At 43.0% G+C, this 22,509-nt stretch overlaps 1 protein-coding gene across 2 annotated transcripts in view; it reads left to right on the top strand.

Annotated features, from left to right (window-relative positions):
* sh3gl3a (SH3-domain GRB2-like 3a) overlaps positions 1 to 20,088 on the top strand; it is a 32,998-nt gene extending 12,910 nt beyond the window's left edge. Inside the window, exons 2-11 of one of the 2 annotated variants that reach the window (XM_080763848.1) lie at positions 7,977 to 8,045; positions 8,890 to 8,962; positions 10,031 to 10,174; positions 11,901 to 12,034; positions 12,831 to 12,989; positions 13,675 to 13,778; positions 15,055 to 15,173; positions 15,840 to 15,872; positions 16,877 to 16,945; positions 18,649 to 20,088. In XM_080763848.1, the coding sequence (XP_080619974.1) occupies positions 7,977 to 8,045; positions 8,890 to 8,962; positions 10,031 to 10,174; positions 11,901 to 12,034; positions 12,831 to 12,989; positions 13,675 to 13,778; positions 15,055 to 15,173; positions 15,840 to 15,872; positions 16,877 to 16,945; positions 18,649 to 18,854 (1,110 nt within the window). In that variant the 3' untranslated portion in view covers positions 18,855 to 20,088. The remainder of the gene's footprint in view (positions 1 to 7,976; positions 8,046 to 8,889; positions 8,963 to 10,030; positions 10,175 to 11,900; positions 12,035 to 12,830; positions 12,990 to 13,674; positions 13,779 to 15,054; positions 15,174 to 15,839; positions 15,873 to 16,876; positions 16,946 to 18,648) is intronic. The other variant, XM_080763849.1, reaches the window with a different exon arrangement.
* The last annotated feature ends 2,421 nt before the right edge of the window (positions 20,089 to 22,509 follow it).

Genomic DNA, 22,509 nt, shown 5'->3' with positions numbered 1-22,509 from the left:
GGTTTTATTCCATTATATTGGCCTATTCCCGGCCGCCTACCCCACCCCAGAGTGACAGTCAGGCAGTAACAAACACATTCTTTTTATTTGACCCACATAGTAAGCAAATGGGTCAGAGAATCAATCGCCAGTGTATTTCAGTGTTTTAACTTTTTTTTGTTGAGCCACCTGACGCTATAGCAGAATGAAAACAAAGCAATGATGGATGGTGGACGTACGTCTTTTATTCCACCAGAATCACCTCTCCACAAATTTGTTTTGGGGCGGTTTTATGCCATTATATTGGCCTATTCCCGGTCGCCTACAGAATCACCTCTCCACCTGCCCACCCACCTTGAACAACAGCCAATAACCTGACCTCACACAGCCCAGTGGGCCCACCCACCTTGAACAACAGCCAATCACCTGACCTCACACAGCCCAGTGGGCCCACCCACCTTGAACAACAGCCAATCTAGTGCATTGTTGCTGCTTTACACACAATTGCACTTTTCAGCTGCCTTCTCACCAACAATAAAACACTAATCTTTTTAGACACCATTTATTTCATTTGGATTAGCAAGAACAAATTCTGTGGAGCTAAAGAAAATCTGTCGAAGGGCCCCTGGGCACGTGCCCAAAGTGCCCTTATGGTAGATCCTGTACGTTGGTACTAACAGTCCGACAGGCATTGGTCCGACAACACCGTCGCTCCCGACATGCGTGGCCGGTTAAAACTAACCTATGGCAAGTTACAACGGTGTGGCTCCAGACATGCGTGGCAGGTTAATTACAACTAACCTATGGCCGGGTTAAAACTCACCCGTGACGGCCATGGGCCGTGGCTCAGCCGTATATAGGAGCCGCTCAAAAAATAAATGGCGAAAGCATTAAAAAAACAAAACATCTGTGACTCCCGACATGTGTGGCAGGTTACAACTAACCCGTGGCTTCCATGTGAGGTTCTAGGTTTATAGGGTTTGGGGGCGTGTTCTCTCCTCCGTGTCATCAGTGCCCATACCGAGGCGGGGTTGGCGAAAGGGCCTTTCTGTGTGTGAGTTTGCATGTTCTCCCCGTGTCCCCTACGGTAGGTACCCTCCCAAAAACATAGCTGTAATCCTGGTCTCTAAACTACCTCCCTTCTGGCCAACCGGGGCGCCTAATGGAGGGGAAAGGAACTGGTTGGAATAACGTGTTCCTTCCACGTGCTACATCCGGCTGGATAAACTCCCCACTGTCAGGTGAAAAGAAGCAGCTTGGACTCCTCATGCATAGAAGGAAGCATGGTTGGCAGAGGAAGTGTAGCGCCCAGGATTACATTAGGTAATTGACACTGGGTGAAAAAATGGGTTGAATGGCACAGACTCTGAGTGGCATAACACTCGTAGCAGAGAGCTGAGTAGTGAGAACAAAGGCTGGGTTCTGTTCCCAGGATTGGGGCAACACACACACACACACACACACACACACACACACACACACACACACACACACACACACACACACACACTGATCTGTAGGACGCCCTGCCACTCTGATTTGGGGCTGGCAGAGAATGGCATTTGCAGGGAAAGTTTTCACAACTGTATGTTGACGGTGACAGAGGGCCAACAATCTAATCTTTGAAATAGTGCTCCTAATAGACTTTTATTTTTCGAGGTACAGGGTTCAAACTAACCCAACACACGAAGGAAGACGTTTTATGACAGTACATCCCTGTGTGGAGATTCAGGTCTCATAGCAGTAACATAACTGTATGTAGCAACATAAAATATGTTGTCAATTAAAAATGTAAAAATAGAATGCTTGTCTTCCCTAATAAATGGCGGCAAACTGGCGAAAAAATTCTTGCGATTATCTCAAATACTTACTTATTATACAGTGTATTAATTGTGACAGGCCTCCCTGTAAGCCAGTGTGTGCACACTTTGTTTTGTAATTGAGTTGTGTTTTGGTTGGTTCCTGAACTAACCTACTGTACCCTCCAGTCTGGCAGTGGATTGTGCCAGTTCTGTTGTCTTTTAAAAGGATCCCTTTCTAGTTTACGCACGCACGCACGCACGCACGCATGCATACAGAGAGAGTCACTGCTGCTTCCTGACCACCCCATCATCCTTTGTCTGTGCCAGATTGTGTTATCCATCCAGTCTCAGTGCTTACATAAGGCCAGGCTGGTGGGCTGCTGGTCCTATTGAGTCCTATTGAGTCAGTGACTCCAGTAATAAGGCTGCTGGTCCTATTGAGTCCTATTGAGTCAGTGACTCCAGTAATAAGGCTGCTGGTCCTATTGAGTCCTATTGAGTCAGTGACTCCAGTAATAAGGCTGCTGGTCCTATTGAGTCCTATTGAGTCAGTGACTCCAGTAATAAGGCTGCTGGTCCTATTGAGTCAGTGACTCCAGTAATAAGGCTGCTGGTCCTATTGAGTCAGTGACTCCAGTAATAAGGCTGCTGGTCCTATTGAGTCAGTGACTCCAGTAATAAGGCTGCTGGTCCTATTGAGTCAGTAGTTGCTGAGTGTCATGTCATTGCCGTGACGATTTGCTGTGTTGGAGGTGCTGATGCATCCCCCAGACAACACGCTTCAACCAATGCGGACACACATTGTCTTAAATGTCCACTACAATTAAATTGGTGCACAATTGGATGATTCAAGTTCCAACATGCTATAATATGAGTTATTGGGTTTTACCGTACCCAGTAACACTATGCAGTTACATGCTTTTGGCCCATTGAGAGAATCTTGTGAACACAAGAATGTATTGTGTGGCTAAATACAGAGTTTCAGCTGAAACGGCTGAACCTGAGCTCTCCCGTGCTGATGAGAAGGGTCACTTATTTTTGTTCCAGTGATGTGGTCGACATATTGTTGTGAAGCAGAGACGCTGTGGAATCACTAGAGAATAGACATAGTCTGGCATTTTGGTTATTGATATTTCGTAGCTTAATAGCCTTTCCAAGAAAGAAAATGTAATAAGTATAATTATATTTTTATCGATTTTTATCTTAAAAAAGACGGTTATTAACAATCCATTATTCAGACTTAATTGGAACTCTTCTACACTAGTCCCTCCCTTTTAGTCTAGTTTGTATTTGTTGGTGAAATTGGCAATATATTTAATCTTAGTTTTACTCATCATAACTTTGTTTTCAGTTTTTTTTCTTTTTTCTTTTTAATCTGTGGAAAAAGTACCTTTTTCACATCAAGGTCCATTATCTATTGTGCATTTGAGCCACGGACCATTCTTGATGACATTATAGCCTCTCAGACCCAAGACTTATAATATTTATTCTTGTAAATTAAGTAATGCAGATGTTTAACAATAATTTAACTCTTGAGATTGTAAAATTAAACCAAATGGACTCTTATCCTTATGGGCCCATTTTGGTTTCATTTTACGCTCTCGAGAGTTAAAGATCTGTAAGTGTAAGGGTCCATTTGGTTACCAACTCTCCGTCATTTCGCTGGGGACCACCGGTGGAAAACCACTGATCTACACAGCATAATAATGGCCGATTACTGGAACAGTAAAGAGACATACATTTGCATTTCCTCCACACTAACCCTGTTATCTCCATGACAAACAGACCCCAACATGTAACGATGAATGATTGACACCACTCCGCCGAGACACTCCGCTAGATAGCGGAACACAACCCCAGTTATCTTCAGTGGTGGAAAAAAGTACTCAAATGTTGTACTTAAGTAAAAGTATCAATATGTAGATGACTTAGGCCTCACTCACACCTTCGCAACAGAATTAAGTATGCTTGTTGTATACAAAGGGTGTGATACATCTTGCCCCAATGCATTTCCAATGGGAGTCACATGGTTTGACACAGCATTTGTGTTGTGTGAGGGCGAGGGGGGGGCAGTCGACACACAGCCGAAACAGCCGAAACAGCTTGTAGTCCAAAATGTTGTATATCAAACCATGTGACTTCCATTGGAAATGCATCGGGGCTGCCATGACACTTACATCTTGCTTACATCTAGCATGCATCAATGTTGTACAGTATGCTAGATGGAAAGGTGTGAGTGAGGCCGTACTCCGTTACTTTTAGAAGTCCCGTATTCAAAATGTTCTCAAGTAAATGTACTTAAAGTACAAAAAATAAAAGTATACACAATGCGACGCATTGTGAGCTTTATAGATCTGGTACTTGTGGTTAATGTACGTTTTCTAATTATGATTAAAATCTCCAAAGTAACTATAGTAATTAATGTTTTCAAATTATTGTAGTGGAGTAAAAGTAACAGTGTTGGAAATACTGAAGTAAAGTACTAATACCTCATTATAGTTAAGTACAGTACTTGAGTACATTTACTTTACACCAGTGGTTATTTTCAGCATCTCGGTAGACCTCTCTCACGTACATGTACGCATGCATTGTTTTATGTTCACGTTGTCTTGGGAACTGTGAGTTGAAAATAACGCTATAGTTCACTTCTGACCTCTTCTTCTGAGTGAATTACTGTAACTGATAGGAACGTCTGAAATGAATGGACGACAGGCTACAGCTGATGACTCAGAGGTCTATTTCAGGGAAGAGACCAGTCCACTAATCCACTGTTCATGACGCAAGCTACTGTAGTGACACATTAATTTAAAAAACATTATCTATCATCTTCAGAGAGTGCTTCTGATGCTGACGTCATAGTCCAGTGGAATTCACATCCAGACTCCTGTTTTAAATCAGTATTTCCCAAAGTGGGGTCCGGGGACCCCCAGGGGTCCTTGAGGGAGTTCCAGGGGGTCCCCAGCTAAAAGATAGTTAGGAACCAAATGGACCCTTTGGGGTCTGTAACTCTTGAGAGTGTACAAATGGAACCAAATGGACCTGTTAGGGTCGCATAAATTGGGGGACCCAGAGACTGATATGACATGAGCAGAGCCACACCGCCATACGCCAAAGGGTTTATGGTCAATCTGAGCTGAACTGTCTCAATGAACCATTGAATGGAACCAAATTAATCAATTGGGTCGACTTGCGTCTACATGCGTCTGCATGGGTCTACTCGCAACAGGACATATCACACCACTGCATGAATACTAAAATGTTTTGTTGGGTCTTGAACAATTGGTGTGGTTTGGGCTTAAAGGAGAAGAAGTCCTTAGAGCTTTGGACCAGAGCTATGTTGATGACAATAAAAACAATTATTACTAAAGCTACAATACAGGACTATTACTTTCTTGTGCAATTATCTGCCAATAATATCGGGAGGCCGATACTATCGGACATCCCTATAGTATACTAGATACAAAAGGAAAGTATAGCTTTAACTTGCCTCTATTAGTTAATGTATTCCGAGCCAGCGACTTGCGCTATAGCATGGCTAATGAAATATCCTTTGTGGATAACATACACAATGCTGATAACACCAGACATTGATGGTGTAAAAATCATTCTGCTTCTATTCTGGTGTGATTTCCGTGATTGCTGTCACCTCCCAGCTCCCAACACTATGTACTCTATATTTAGAGTCACTGCTAAGATTATTATAGTTTTGTTGTATTTATGGATTCAAGTTTTCATTAGCTACGACTGATTTCAGTCTCTTCGATTCCATAGAAGCCAGCATCATGTGTCCTTTGGAGGCATGTTGCACGGCGGAAAAACCAAGCTCTCAATGCGTCGCAACATGTTACATGTTGTGTTGATTGTTTAGGAATCTGTGTGTGTGTGGTTAGTTTTTCCTCAGTTTTATCTCTCAATTATGTTTAGTTTAATGTAGATTCATGAGGGTTTGTTATAGTTTTGATTAAAAATGCATTCATTTTTTATTATTTTTTATTAATTCATAATTTATTTCTCTTGACTTTTTATATCATGGAGTTACTTTGTCAGGTGCAAGACTTAACACGTTCATAAGGTAGGCTATTGTGTAATACAAACACGTATTTTGTGAAAACAGTTGACTCACAGTCATTATTGTGTAGACATGCCAGTCTCATGTAGTCTCATGTAGCGTCATGCACCATTTGCTGCAGTCCTCATATGTTCTGTTGACAAATGTGACCAGTCTAAATTAAACCAAAGATGTTGTCTATATATCTCTGTTATTTTATTAATTTAGTTATTTAGCACATTTAGACCTGAGGCCGATTCTAAAAACGTCTTCTAATTCCTGGCGCGCGCATGTGCGTGCGTGCATGTGTTTGTTTATTCTCAGCAAAGAATTTCCCTAAAAGCTGTTCATAAGTCATTAGTTGCCAAATGAATACGGATCTGTACAGTGTTACAGGATGAGTTGGTAAGAGTTTGTAGATATGTATCCTTGGCAAGACTCCCATACTACATACTACAAGGGGGGGGCAAGGCCACGTTGCTTCCTTGACATTTCCTTGTCATTGTGTTGAGGAAAGGTAACGGCTACCGTCATTTCCTCCGTTCCGCGGTCTTTTATAGTTCCTACTGTAATCATATTACGATTGCATGGTTCAATGCGTTTCCTGTTAGACTTTATTACACTGTACTGTACACACAAGCCAGTGTTGATTACATAATCATACCACGATACTTGCCGATGGCCACTTCTTATTTTCTAATGCAGGGGTTTTCAGCCAGTGGTCAACACAGCATGGAATTGTGGGCAAACTCTTATCCAACGGCAACAAAATATTCTACGTTTTGCGTCTGAGAGGCTGAATCTCATCTAATGGTGGTTCTGGGGCTCAGATGCTGAATAAATAATGGGCCTTGATATGAAAAGGGTTGAAAACCACTGTTAGATGAAGCATTCAGACCGGTATGAGTTTAATGAGATATCATTTCTAGATGTAAGCTATAGCCCCCGTCCAACAAGGCTAGTGGTCTAGTCCAGGGGTTCTCAACCCGTGGGTCGTGACCCCTCGGGGGGTCCCCAAATTATTTTCCAAAAAAGAAATGGCTGGGAAATGGATATGAAGAGTTTGCATAGTATGTGGTGCATGCATACACTTTCCTTAATGATTACATCTGGTTTCAGTATTCATTCTCGCCTTGAACCCCGCTTGAGTTCCTTCGGTCCTTGTATATGTTTTGTCTCACTGTGATGCTGTTGCTTTTCTGTTGTTTTTCTGTAATGTGTCTCAGCTGTTTTCACTGTTTGTACTTTGTTTTCTCGCTGTTGTTATTCTGTGTGGTAGATTGTTGCATTTGTTTTTATTTTTCTCCTGTACAGCACTTTGTAAAATCTATTATTAAAGGACCACTTTTCAACCTATCTTCATATAATAGGTCCTCACTAATAATCATGAAAAAATGGCACAATTATTTTCTACTCAGTCTGTGTCTCATAGGAGGGCTGTGGGCAGTTCAGAAACCGTCTGTGACATCATCGATGGGGAATACAAGCTAATAAAAACTGCAGGCTTTCTAGTCCTGAAAAGTTGCAATGCGAAAATGGAATCCATCGTTCTCACGATAATGAAAATCTAAGCATTTTTGCAAAAAAAGAATCTGCCTAATGATGATGTCACTGGAAGACGCTTTCTAAACTGCCCACAGCTCTCCTATGACTATGAGAGTTTGGATTGGGTGTGGGGAGGGGGAGCATGGCCTAAGCATTTCCGGGGGTCCCCCCAGCCAAAAATGTTGAGAACCCCTGGTCTAGTCGTTAGTTCCATGGAGCAGCTGGACTAGTTTCTTAGAACTAAGTTTCTTAGAATGTTATAGTATATGCCAGCATGCATAGAAGAATCTTAATCCTTGTTAAAGCTATCAAAGAATGGCCTTGTTTGACACACTTTTACAAGCAGTCAGTGGTTTTGCCTTTTGGACTAACGGTTGTTTTGCAGACTGCCTTTAAGGGTTCCATGAACACGTGTCGTGGGGGATGAGATTTTTATGGAGAGCGTTTTTTTACTCATTGCTGGCTGTCTGAATACCATTATTGCTTATAGCTACTTTAAGTGGGCCACGAACGATTTGAAGATTTTCAAGTGGGCCCTGAATAACTAAAATGTTGTGAAGCGGTGCTCTAAGACCCCCCCCCCCCCTCCCTCTGTTGTCCAGATGTGGAGTGAGAAGATCAGTGGGACTGAAGGGACCAAGCAGGATGAAGACTTCTTGGAGATGGAGAGGGTGAGATGTCTTTGAGCGGTGCACACCGCTTCTTTAAATGGCTGTGTGTGTCCCTGTGTCCGTCTGTCTGTCCGTTTAGAACTAGGACCTGTTGACCACTTACGACCTATTGACCCCTGCAGATGCTGGGCCATTCACACTGCAGTGCACACACACACACACACACACACACACACACACACACACACACACTGCACCTCTCAGTTCTCACAGGCATGTTCTTTTTAGATATGTGGCAAAGCTCTTGTACATTTAGTTCCAACTAGGGACAAACATAAGGTCTTATATATTTAGTTCTAGCCAGAGACAAACACATTCCCAAGAGTGTCTGGTATGTTCATATTCCTTGTTCAGGAGAAGAATGATGAGTGTGAAAACATCATGTGGTATTTAAACACTGACAATGGCAGGGCCACAGTGTGTCGTTAAATGTATGACAACAATGTTTGTCGACTATTTTCACTGACAAAAACTAAATAAAAACTGAATAAAAACGAACTTCATGATGACTAAATATACTGACAATTTCGTCAACAAATAAAAACTAGAGTAAAAGGAGAGAGGGACTAGTGGAGAAGAGAACTAAAAGACAAGTCATCTTATGTTTGGTTGTGTGTAGGTGTCACTCTCAAAATGTCCCATCTACAATCAACGTGTCACAAGCTTGTAGATATGCTGTCAGCACACAGCTGAGTATATAAATCAGGCATTTTAAAATATGACTCAAACTAAATGGTGTTTTATTCAATAGACTATGACCGAAACTAAATCAAAATGTCCTGTCAAAATCAACACGGCAGTGCCACTGTGTTTCCTGACTTGTCTTGTCCCTGTTTTCTGCCAGAAAATTGAGGTGACCAACAAGTCGGTGTTTGAACTCCTGTCCAAAACAACAGAATACCTCCAGCCTAACCCAGGTAAGGCACTCCTACACATCCTCATAGATCCTGTGAGGCTTTTCTTTTTGAGGGGTGCCAGCCCCTCCTACAGTATATACAGCTTTACTGTTTGTGTTGTTTGAACAAACGTTAAAAATGCCATTGACAATGAACAGAGAATTTACGTCATATGTGTCTGAGTAAATCGGCATATGTATGTTGGTGGGAACCCTTGGCCAATAAGGGACCACCATTCTTGGTCTTTTTCACAACCTTGCAAAATAAATGTAAATTGACTGTTTCTAGTGCTAGTATTCTCTTCTACGATTGTGCAATAGTTTTGGCATGTTTTGTCAGCAAGCTATTCTGCAAGTTTTTTGTTGAATTGGCAGCTTTTTCTACATGGTGTGTGTGTGTGTGTGTGTGTGTGTGTGTGTGTGTGGGGGGGGGGGTCGGTGCAATATCTATACAGGTAAACACTGTAGTGTAAGCCATTGTTTCCCTTTTTTTTTAGAGGTCACAAGTAAATTCCTCTTACCGTTGCATTTTTTTGTTTCCTACATTTAGTTTTTAATTATTATTTCAAAAGATTTACAAATGCATCTGGGCATACTAAACACAGTGTCTAAGATGTTACCCTATTATTATGAAATTGTGCATTTCCCGTCAGTTGGTCACATTTCCCGTCAGTTGGTCAATGGTCATGCCTCGTTACATCACGTGATGTCATCAATATTAATCCCACATATGGAGACCCCTGACGTCATCAATATTGGCCAGCAACTCTACATCTCACCTCAAACCCTGTTCCTACATTCCATTATGTTGATCCTTCCCCATCCATCCTTCCTCTTCGATGTCTCCCTTTTGACTGATACCTGTCCATTTAAACTCTAGACGGCCTGCTTTTATTGGTGCGGTCGCGCCCGGCAGCCGGCGAAAACTAGAGTTCGACTCATCAGACCCGAACCCTAACAATATGTTGATCTGACCCCGCCATGCCAAAACGCCAGCACTCACCCAGCAGTCTGCTGTCTCCCAGGCGGATGCGTGCACGAACTCGCCCTCAGGCGTCTTACTCGTTATTGTTGTGTTTTGGATCTACAGCCTCCAGAGCCAGGTTGGGCATGCTGAACACAGTGTCTAAGATGCGAGGGCAGGTGAAGACCACGGGCTACCCCCAGCCAGAAGGCCTCCTGGGGGACTGCATGCTGCGCTACGGCCACGAGCTGGGAGAGGACTCGGCCTTCGGTAACCACCCACAACACCACCCTCTTCACCCACAGTACCACACCCACAACACCACCCTCTCACCAGACAATGGTCTTGTGGTTAGAGTGCCCACCCTGAAACTGGGAGGCCGGGTCATACCAAAGACTGTAAAAATGGGACCCAATGCCTCCCTTCTTGGCACTCAGCATCAATGGGTTGGATTGGGGGGTCAAATCAATTAATCAAATGATTCCCGAGCGTGGCACACACTGCGGCTCACCGCTCCTTGGCTGCGGCTCACCGCTCCAAGAGATGGGTCAAATGCGGAGAACAAATTTCACTGCAAATTGTACGACTTTGACTCTCACATACAGTACCACACCCACAACACCACCCTCTCACATACAGTGCAGTGTGATGATGTTTAGGGGTTGTTAATTGTGTTTATGGAAGGAATTGTTACTGTCAAAGTTGTATAATAACCAAATATCATCCCTATTCTTCCAGGGCAAACGTTAGGTGAAAATAGCAGATCTACGAGCTGGTAGATTATATATTTTTGCCCAAAGGAATTTGGTATAGACTCTAGTAGAGTAAAAAAAGAAGGGAGGGGACCTAGTACTGTTTAAATATACTGCATCTGTATTCTGTATATGGTCAGTGGTTCATGCCACGAAACACCATGAGATTTAGCCTCTCAGGCCCAACACACAACGTGATAAAATAAACACATAATATCTGTTTAACACTAGCTAGTGACATCTTGATGCAGATTGGCTCACTAAGCTCTGCAGTTGTAGCTCGACTATGACACCTAGTGGACAGATGACATAACATCAACATGAACATTAATTCAAAGTAACACATTCTCAAGTACACAAATACAACACTAGACAGGCTACTCATCTTCATACTCCCCTGTATCGTACCAGTCCTAGTCCGTTTTACATCAAATACAGACGTACAACACTACACAACAAATACTCCACTGGTCAGCATTCAGCAACTGTCTTCTCTTAACCCATTTTGGGCGGGAACCCTTTTTGGTGTTTTAAGCATTCTGTTCTACTTTAGCTATTGAAAAATAGCAGATCTACAAGCTCATAGCGCACCACCGAGTGGCGCGCTATGAGCTTGTAGGTCTGCTATTTTTTAAATGTATTTTTTAAATGTGGCGCAAATCTTTCAATATATATTTCAGAGCGAACATTTTGAACTAAAATATTTGCTTCTGGGGGGTCCCTGCAGGAACTACATATTTTGAGATGAGGGTCCATGGCCCAATAGAGATAATTCTGGGGGGTCCTTGACATGAAAAATGTTGAGCACCACTTTTTTTTTAATCGACCTCAGTCCAAAGTGGGTTGATTTATAAAATATACAAATTGATGTTCTCATTAACCAGGTGACTTAATAATTATTTTTCTAAGCATTATCTATCTGCCATGTATCTAGCCTCCTCCTAGCACTTTATTTATTTTTATTTTCTACGTATCCTCCCTTTTTGTACTGTTTTTATACTGTTCTAAATAAAATAAAATCAACTCAAATCAAGTTCAAAAGATTTTCTTACTCGTCAATCTAATGCCAAACTGAAAGTTTCCTCATATGATGTGGGAGTCCTCAGTTCAAATATGATTATTTTTGGAGGGAACGCAGCCGAGAAAAGGTTGAGAACCACCGTTCACATAAATACTGTAGCTCAGGGGAAATGGTGAGCGCTGACTGAGCTGTGTGCTCGGCGCTCTCTTCTCTTTCCCACTAGGTGGCGCCCTGGTGGATATGGGCGAGGCCATGAGGCACATGGGCGACGTGAAGGACTCGCTGGACATCAGTGTGAAACAGAACTTCATTGACCCTCTGCAGACCCTGCAGGACAAGGACCTCAAGGAGATCACGGTACAACAACCTGACAAGTCATATGTATTAGCCCCTCCTATATTCAGCTATTGGTGTAGAATTTTGTCCTAGCACAAACATAAAATGCCATTGACAATGCATGGAGAATTTACGTCATATGTACATAAAGGAGCAAATGGGCTATTTTGTCCAAACGCAAAGATACTAGATAAGAGCACCTGTCACATCACACGGGTGTGATTATTAATTATATTTTTATATATGTATGTGTTTTTTAATGTGTTAACGGGTCGCTTATCGCTTGTATGTCACGGACTAAACTAGGAATATTGTTTTGGTAGTGATTTCTATTCCATTGTTGCCTCTTTTTATTTCATTGTTCTAATTTGATTATAATATGTGTTTAAGACCCACAGTTGTAAAATTGCAACATTTGTAAATTAAGTTTATATGTACACACTACACTACAGTACCAGCTAAGTAGAGTACCAGTAACCAGCTCAGTGGCCTTGTGGTTTGAGTGTCCGCCCTGAGACTGGGAGGTCGGGGGTTCGATCCCCGGCCGGGTCATACCAAAGACCCAGTGCTTGGCACCAGCATCAAGGGTTGGATACAAGTCCCTGCAACATACTAGCGTCATGTCCAGGGGGTGTACTTGTACATCAAAGCTGCCTCACGCTACATGAACAGGAGATAGGCTTCTGCCCTATAGGCCTCATGGCTCGCCATAGGCTGTACCTACAGTACAGCCTATCAATAATCAATATATGAATTAATGTCTGTCAACTGTCAATGAATGAACACATTTGTTTGGTTGTCTTCCCTCTCTCTGCAGCACCACCTGAAGAAGCTGGAGGGCCGTCGGTTAGACTTCGACTATAAGAAGAGGCGGCAGGGGAAAGTCCCCGAGGAGGACATCCGTCAGGCGGTGGAGAAGTTTGAGGAGAGCAAAGACCTGGCAGAGAGGAGCATGTTCCACTTCCTGGAGAATGATGTGAGTTGACATGTTTTCAACTATGGTTACTGTTGTTAACCACTGTGCCAAGACTGTACAACATACATTCAGACCAGTGTTGATTTAGACAGCAAATTTAGATTGTAGTTTTAGTCATAGTCTCTTGAAAACATTTCATTTAGTTCTAGTCACATTTTAGCCACCTGGAATGTTTTAGTGTTAAGTCTAGTTTAAACAATAAACGTTTTTTTGGGCCGAACAGATCATTAGAAAGACGGGGGGGAAAGGGCAGGGTACAACACTTTTATAGAGGGTGTGCACATGCATGAATAAAGTGAAAGGCAACTCCAGTGAGTTTAACATTGTTTAATGTTTAATTTCAAGGACCCTTGGGAACCACTGCATTAGACGGCACTCATAGAATAGCATACAGTGCCAGGCTGTTGTAAAGGACAGTTCTTATTCAATGTAGATCTGTTTTGGTCTATATATAGCCAGATATTATCCCACTTCATCATCATCATGATCGATTTCACAATATCACGCTAGACTTGACATGAAATATTGAGCACCACTGATACAGAAACATACAGTTTTTCTGGAAAAAAAAATGGGTTAAAAATAAAAATCCTGCCATAGGGCACCAAATTGCTCAGGGCCGGCACTGAGTGGGTAAATGTACAATGCGTACATTTACTCTTGACGTGTGTGGATGATCCTGCAGGTGGAGCAAGTTAGTCAGCTGTCAGCGTTGATCGATGCAGCGTTGGAGTATCACCGACAATCCTCTGAGATCCTGGATGACCTCAGCACCAAACTACACAAGAGGTAGTTCACACGCACCCACGCATACACACACACACACACACACACACACACACACACACACACACACACACACACGCACACACACACACACACACACACACACACACACACACACACACCTCAGCACCAAACTACACAAGAGGTTGTTTACACTATTTACTATACACTATACCATACACTAAAACTATAGTACACACACACACCTCAGCACCAAACTACACAAGAGGTTTGGGACACTATAGTAAACACACACCAGAGCCTATTAGAGAGAACTTTGCATCAACTCTGTTAACTTCACGGGGCCAAGTCTTCTACAATCTAGTACATAGACTTCCACTGGCGAATAGTGACAAAGCCCTGAACCGGAAGTTTACGGGATGCATTGCATGGAGTCTATGAGCGTATTTTGAGTTACATGGACCATGTGAGTCAAGTGATCGGCACTGTTTTCTGCCCCCTCATTGACACGTGACTAGAGTTCTCAAATTGTGAAAAACATATGCTGATTAGTCGCGGCCGAGCTTCGGGTTCTGTGAAAGAATAAAAAAACGGTAAGGTTGACAGAAATGGAAGTGGATGTGTTGGATGCAGCTTAAAATGAACTATACTCGGGTATCTAGTTTGGCTAGAAAATTGGCGACAGTGGCCGTTTTCAAGATGTTTCGGCCATTATCTCTGGAACGGAAGGTCCAATCTGCTCAGTTCAAAGCTTGTTGGTGATGTGTGAGCACATCACCAAGTGTATCAGAGAAGATAGCAGTAAGGAGGATGAGACTAGCTGGCCACCGCCACAGACACCAAGAACTCCCGGCCAAAAAGCTTGTACAACACACGGGCATCGATCAAGAGGACGTCCCACACCTACCTATACGTGGAGGTACTAAATAAAGATGCTGGTACAGAAAGCACAAATGAGCTGGCCAGATATATGGAGAACCGAGATGACTGGAGACGCTGATGGAGGGCTTGTCTGAGGACGACGTAGAGAGAGGTCTGGGCCCAGTAGGGCCCAGTTAGGGCAGGGACTTTTCAGGCCCGTTGAAAACTCAAATTGACACAACTCTCTAATGGAAGGCTCTGACACCTGACCAAACATCCTCATGTCCATCCATAGATATTTTATTTATGGCACTTTGTTTTCCAAACAGTGGGTTCGGAGTTGGAACCCATTTTTCTGGGTATATCCTAAGATTTTTGTATTTTTTGTTTCCTAGACTAGAACCCTGTTAAATGAAGCATTTAACCAAATAATGGTGTTAATCCCGTGATCTCCCAGGATATCCACAGCCAGCAGCAGACCCAAGAGAGAGTTTCAACCAAAGTCCATCATGTCCAGCCTTGAAAACATCAACAGTCAACACAACGGACTGTCCTACACTTCACTCAAATCAACAGGTATACAGCAGAGCTACACTCTACTCACGGGTCACTGATGTGAAGTGTACAGTTGTATAAGGGTCCATTGGTTCACTAAGGATTTCACACAGTGCTTCTCAACCTGTGAGTTGGGCAGATCTACAAGCTCACAACGCCTCTGAATTAATGAGCTTGTAGATTTATCTGTGGAACCGAGTCAAACTAAATGTAATGCCTCAACTCCTACGATTCCAGGTGCTTCTCAGGAGTGCAACGGGGGGGGGGGGGGGGTCTCCCCAGTTCACAATGATTATTTTGGGGGATTGCGGCCTGAAAATGTTGAGAACCACTGCAATTGACCTTATGCAGACCGCGGCCATCTTGCTAGTAAGGTGCCAACTGGGTGCAACTTCCCATTGACGCATTCATCCAACACGGAATTTCTTGGCAGGAAGTAACTCATAACATGTCTACGGTGGATTTTTATGAAACAAAAACTTTACAGATTGAAAGAGGATAATTCAAGCTTTTCGTACAGCTGCAATGTTGGTGAGTTTGACGTTGTTTAATACAATCAGATGGGACTTTTCTGTTTGGATGTATGGGCTGTCTATGGGAAGTTGCACCTTAGTTAGCACCTTGCTGGCAAGATGGTGTTCAGTTTGAGTTCTATATTTATTTTTGTTTCCTTTCATTCCTTCCCAGATATCCAGATTAACAACACAGTCAATGGCAAAAGTAGGTATACATTTTTAACATGTAGCTGCCTGTCAGGCTCGCCTCTTAAAGGGATAGTTCCGCATATTCACCTATTTCTACCATATAGTGCAACTTCCGTTCATTTTGGACCCCTCTATCACACAGAACAATGGTTTTTGTGTCCATATCACTATGCCCAAAAGATTGTTCCATGTGATAGAGGGGTCAAAATTGAATGAAAGTTGTGCTAATATTTTAGAAATAGGTCAACAATACAAATGACGTTAGTTTTGTGAATTCACTTTTAATGCGTGGCCCCAGTGACCCCAACAAAATGACCGGAGCTACTTAATATTCACCAAAACCAGAGCAGAACTCCCACCACGGAACTCGAGCAATCAATTAATACATCTATAGAATAAAGCTGAGATCCGGGCACACTTAATAGTTAAAAGGAAATTAAACCGACATGTTAACGACCTATACCGGTCTTCATCAGGGTGGATGAAGACTGATTAATTAATCAATTAATACCACCAAACCCTCTTGCCAAAAACAGCCAATCTACAACAATGGAATCTACTATTCTCTCACGTTTCCCTTGTGACACATACTGTATCTTAGGGGGAGATGTACATGTTTATGACATAAATGTAAGGGTCTGTGAAGTAACGATGTAATTCATGGGTGCCTTGGATGAAAAGGTTATTTAAAGCCTGTAAATAAATAAATGATGAGTGTGACAGTTTGAAAAACAACTCCAGCTATAGGAAATCACTGTGCCTTTTGTTGACTTTGTGAAACACCTCTACTGCCCTTTAGTGGTCCAAGTGTGAACTGCAAATCCCAAAAGCTCATTTATTTGTGGCATTTGTGGCTGGTTACAATAATGCTTTGTGCCACAACTCATTTTTCAGCTTTGTGAAGATATATTTTTTGCTTCAGCCTTATCTGTCTTTGTTCGCGTGCGTGTGTGTGCGTGTGCGTGCGTGTGTGCTGCACGCCTCATCATCAATGTGCATGTGTCATGGTGTCTGGTCCAGCCGATCACTTCACCTCTGTTCCACTAGCATGGCCTGACCCTCCTACTACCAATGGCACTGTCGTTCACCGTGAGTAACATGTAACAGCACATGCAGACAGACACACATGTTCAGTAGTAGCCTACACACACACACACACACACACACACACATCAGTGAAGTGATCCGGTTAAAAGTATATATCGTATATATGTATATATCGTAAATGGATTAAAATCTATTCACACTGGTGACAATTTAAGTCTGAATTAGATCACAATTTGAATCGTGATGCAAACATCAGAGTGCAAGAGAATTGATTAAAAACAATCTGTCATTTGCTACTGTATTTAAAAGAGAAAGAATATACTGGATTCGAGAAATAATAGAACAAAATATGTGTTTTTTTCTGGAAAGGTATTTTGTGTTTAAAAAAAATCTCGAACCTATAGCGTCGTGATTGTAATCGTATCGTGAGTTGAGTGAATTGTTAATAGTGAGCAAAACCTTCATCCAGGGGTCATCCGTTGGCATGCTTTACCTGACCTCACCCGTTGGCATGCTTTACCTGACCTCACCCGTTGGCATGCTTTACCTGACCTCACCCATCATAGATTATACCTGAAAGATCACATCTCTGATCACACTCATTTTTAATTCATCATTATTTGGCTGCATTGGCTTTGCATCTATCTTGTGTTTGTTAGCTTCATTTACACTGTATGGTTATTGCATAGAACTATATATATACTGTGTATATATATATAATTATATATATATATATATATATATATATATCCAGGTCGAATAAAGGCTTTTAATACTGCAGATCTTGTGCACACTGCTTCGTCAGCATTATTAGATGCAGGGTCTGGGTCCTCTCTTCAGCCTCCTTCTCAGGGGTGCACACATAACTGGTGCACATGCACCAGTTATGCGCTCTTCAACGTTTCCATGCTCTGGTGTCACGTACTCCAAATGTCTATCTACTTCCTGTAAGTGGACTTACGGCCGGGCTACACTGGGCGCGGAGCGGAGTCCGCAACAGTACGCTGCCACTCTAATCAATGGAACCCGGGCTACACTGAGCGTGGGTGCAATGCGTAGGTTGTGCGTAAGCTCCGTGCGTGAAGTATATTTTTCCGCGTATCCCCACGGGTTCCACAGCCCTTCGCCTCTCCTTCAGAGTAAAAAAGAAAAGAAAAACAGTAAATACGGAACCTCACGCGGGACGGACGAATTGTCGATGGAGCCACATAGCTGCTTCCGTTCCGCCCACGGTATGGTTCCGGTCTGCCCCCAGGGTTTTCACTGACCAAAACTAAATGGAAACTAAATAAAAACTAAGCCATGATGACTAAAACTAAGACTAAATATATTGACAATTTCGTCAACAAATAAAAACTAGACTCAAATGTTAGGAAGGGACTAGGAATGTATAGTGGACAAGAGATCCATTATAAGTATATATAAGGACACAAGTCACTTTACACTTGGTTGCATGCCGAAAATAGCAGATCTACATGCTCACAATGCATTGCGCTGCGACGCGTGTGCTTGTAGATCTGCGATTTTCAGCATGTGATCATGTTTTTTTATTGTATTGGAGGCTTTGGAGCTTCCGAGCGTACGTTTTTCCACATGTACTGTATGTAGTACCTAAACCGTGCATCTAAGTGACAATGAGTCAGTGAATCTGAATGTGAGACCTAACCCAAAAAAGTGACGTGCAGTTGTCTGTCTGTCTGTCTGTCTCTCTCTCTCTCTATCTCTCTCTCTCTCTGCCGACGCAGAGTCGACGGAGCTGCCGGACCAGCCCTGCTGCCGCTCGCTCTACGACTTCGACCCGGAGAACGAGGGCGAGCTGGGCTTCAAGGAGGGCGACGTCATCATCCTGACCAACCAGATCGACGAGAACTGGTACGAGGGCATGATCAACGGCGAGTCCGGCTTCTTCCCCATCAACTACGTGGTCATCATCGTCCCCCTGCCCCAGTGAGACAGAGTTCACCACCGCCTCCCCCTGACGTGCGCGGCCAAGTTTTAAACTCCTCGGCAAACTCCAACGAACACACCAGTGCCATGTCTGGTGTCAGAGGTTGTGTGTTCTCTCCACCATGAGCCCCACGATCAGAAATGTTGCTAATGATAACAGTATTTTTTCAATGATATTTTTTTAACTTTTGAAGCCTGATCCGACACCCTGAAGCCATTATAAAGTGAAGTCTGTCTTCACCTCAACGCACCCTGAGACCATTTGGTCGGGCCGTGTTCTGTTTGGAATGGAAGTTATGGGGGTGAAAATGTCCAGCTCTGCTGCACCCGTATATCCTTAGATACAGTTCCACTGGTCAAACAATTCTGTCTGCTGATCCTGCTCTGAACCAAACTCCCAATCTCTGCCTGAGCCTTATTGCGTCTCACATCGAAAATAGACAACCTATAAGTTGTACATCGGCTACTTTTGGTGTGAGGTTTCGGCGCACAATTCCATATAAATCAGGCATTACTGTAGAAATCACATCAGAAACATATACACTTTAAGGCCTTTGATCTATTTTGCAGTATTACTTTGCGGATCCGTTACAAAACACATGTTATGAATTCGCTATTGGCAATGTAACCCTTTTTTGCACCCTTTAGGTATTATTTAAACTGTGATGCCCGTAAAGCTGTGGTAGATTGGGATTCTGTCGCGGTTATGAGTGTTGTTAAAATGGTCGTAGCCGTGATCTAATACGATGGGGCCATCCTTGTGCATTGTTGTTGCTGTTGTAACTTCAGCCATTATTAGCAGATATAACCGAACGCGTTGGTGTTACGTATGTCGCTAACCAAAACACAGCGTAGGAGTGGGTGAGTGCGTTATTTCTTTCTTTCCCATGTTCGTATATATACGGACCCCGACACTATGGGACGTCATATCCCAGGTCCGTATATGTATACTCTGTCTATATAATGGTTGAGTCCCACGGTAGCTTTTAACATTGGTCCGGTTGGTATGTCAACGCCCCACCGCTCCAGCTATGGGATTGAACATATAATCACTGTGTAAAGCAGTTGAAAGGAGGATTTTCAAACGTCCATAAATCGTAATCCAGGAGAGCTATCCTTCGTGGATCTTCTGCCATCCAAATTTCGGATTTCATTTGTGCCTTTGTACTCCGACGCTCCTGCCATGTAAAAGCTTCTGACGAAAGGTAAACGGTGTGTGCGTGCTTGTGCCATTGATACTCGAGTGTGTGTAGTGAGTGTGTGTGGGGGGCGGGAGGGCGGGCAAACTCCGACTCTTAAAGTGAACGCGTATGGTGGCACCTGGAACTGGGATTTATGCTAACTCTAACAGCTAGCTGCAATAAAAGAGTTAACATCGAACAATGTAGAATTTCAACGTGTTCAGACGTCCAATTTGACTGTTATTTATGTATTACGTATACATATTACAATACAGTCATCCTGATCTTCTTCCAGCAACAACTCAAGGGACGTGTTACCAAAAGGTGAAATGCTAAATTGAGTTACACTTTGTCTACCCGTTGGGTAGTACATGTGTGCATTATACTGTGAACGTCAGCATTAGACCTGGAGCTTGTCTCAAAGCTCTTAACACTGACATTCATAGATCCTAAAAAAGTAGATGTGGGCAATATTTTAAACAAATAACCACGTGGCTACTGTATAATATACAGTATACATGGCAATTGTCCTGTTTTTTGAACAGTGATTATATTGAGCTCTCAACTGTGTTTGAATTCTACATTGAATTAGGAGACATACAGAAGACAATACAGTAGTTGTGTGTGTGTGTGTGTGTGTGTGTGTGGTGTGGTGTGGTGTGGTGTGTGCGCGTGCGCAGGGGTTAAGTGTGTGTGCACACACTTAACACTTAACTCAATACACAAGACAGATGAACTCCTATCAATTCTAGGGCTTAATTATAGATCGGGCACACATTTGGATGGATACAGTAACCCCACTAGGCTGTTATGGACAAAAGGAAATAAGGAATTCCGGTACTTAAATCTTTACCCGGGCATCATCGGACAGCTCCATTGTTGTTGTTGTTGTCACCCGTGGCAGCTTTTTCTGTCTCACCGTCCGTTCAACTCACTTTTGTTTTGGAGCCAGCTACTCCAAAAAGCATCCAACACATTTTAAAGTATGTACAGGTGACACTCAAAGGAGGGATTACCACACCCCCTTCTTTAGCCAACCAATCACACAGTATGAACGATATTATTATTATTATTATAAGTATCACCTACATGTCTGTGACTTGTAACCGATACCAGGACCTCTTGTTTTTGTAACTCCCTACTTTTTTGTAAATGCCTGCAAAATTACCTTTTGCCTGGCCTGCTGATGTGCTCTTACTGTAAGCGTTGCCTAAAACATTTCTTAAAGTTGTTTAAAGACTGTGAGAAACTGAGCTTCTCTTCTCCTTCTCTGCTCTCTCTTTCTGTGTTTACATGGTCTGGACGTTTTGTGACATGCTGTGTGGTCTCTCATAGTTCTAGGACCACCACGCCACTGACGACACCCACTCCGTGTCCTTTTAACACACCACCTCTATTTTCAATGGACCTATCCCACACCGGCGCCGGCGGCAGACCCGCCGGCGCTCCGATGCACCACTGTTCTATTTCCAGGCGTTGCCGCGTGGTGACAGTGTTTTTTTTACTACAACTGTACAAAGTTGGCAGACGTGTCCTGTTTATTGGTGCTTATGGGGCGTCTTGCTGCTACGCCCGTGTGTGTGTTGCCCTTAAAGAAGGATCAATGCCTTGTTTCACTTAAAGGAGCATTCAGTGATTTGGGAAAAAAACCTGGTCAGCACCTTGGCCGGCCCCCACTCGATCATGATTGGAGGAAGGTCCCTCTCATCCTGATTGGATGAAGGCTGGGCCCTCTAAGGTTTTTTGACCCCAAGGGTTAATTGGGGACAGGGAGGAACTCCTTATGGTCAGCACACTGAATTAAGTGAAATCACTGAATATACCTTTTAAAGCCGTTTTATTTTAAGTGCTTTTTGACTTATTGTCTGTAATGCACTGAAGCTTTAGATCCTACTGGACGTATGCGACACATGTTCTTTGGCTTCGTCCACTCTCTTTTGCCTGTTTCTATATTAGGGATGGGAGATCATGGGACGATGTGAAAGTCATGAAATGTGTCCGTTATTGTGGCAAAAATAATTGCGATAAACGATATTATGGCGATAAAACTTAAAAGGCCACTTCGGTTTATCCACCTAAACCCCCCCCCATGGCATCCCTATTCTGGGCAGGAACGTTTTGCCAAACGCAGCCGATCTACAAGCTCACACAAAGCACTGCACGCATTGTGAGCTTCTAAATTGATCTACAAGCTCACCTCACAAAGCACTGCACGCATTGTGAGCTTCTAAATAGATCTACAAGCTCACCTCACAAAGCACTGCACGCATTGTGAGCTTCTAAATTGATCTACAAGCTCACACAAAGCACTGCACGCATTGTGTGCTAAATAGATCTACAAGCTCACAAAGCACTGTATGCATTGTGCTTCTAAATAGATCTACAAGATCACACAAAGCACTGCACACATTGTGTGCAGATCGGCAAATCGATTTGTGTGCATGCAGAGTGAAACTTAAAAGTCTTCACGATTCGATC

Source organism: Protomyctophum bolini, assembly GCF_963924005.1.
Source record: "Protomyctophum bolini genome assembly, chromosome: 1".
NCBI classification, from domain to species: Eukaryota; Metazoa; Chordata; class Actinopteri; order Myctophiformes; family Myctophidae; genus Protomyctophum; species Protomyctophum bolini.
This window is presented reverse-complemented; position numbering and strand designations above follow the sequence as displayed.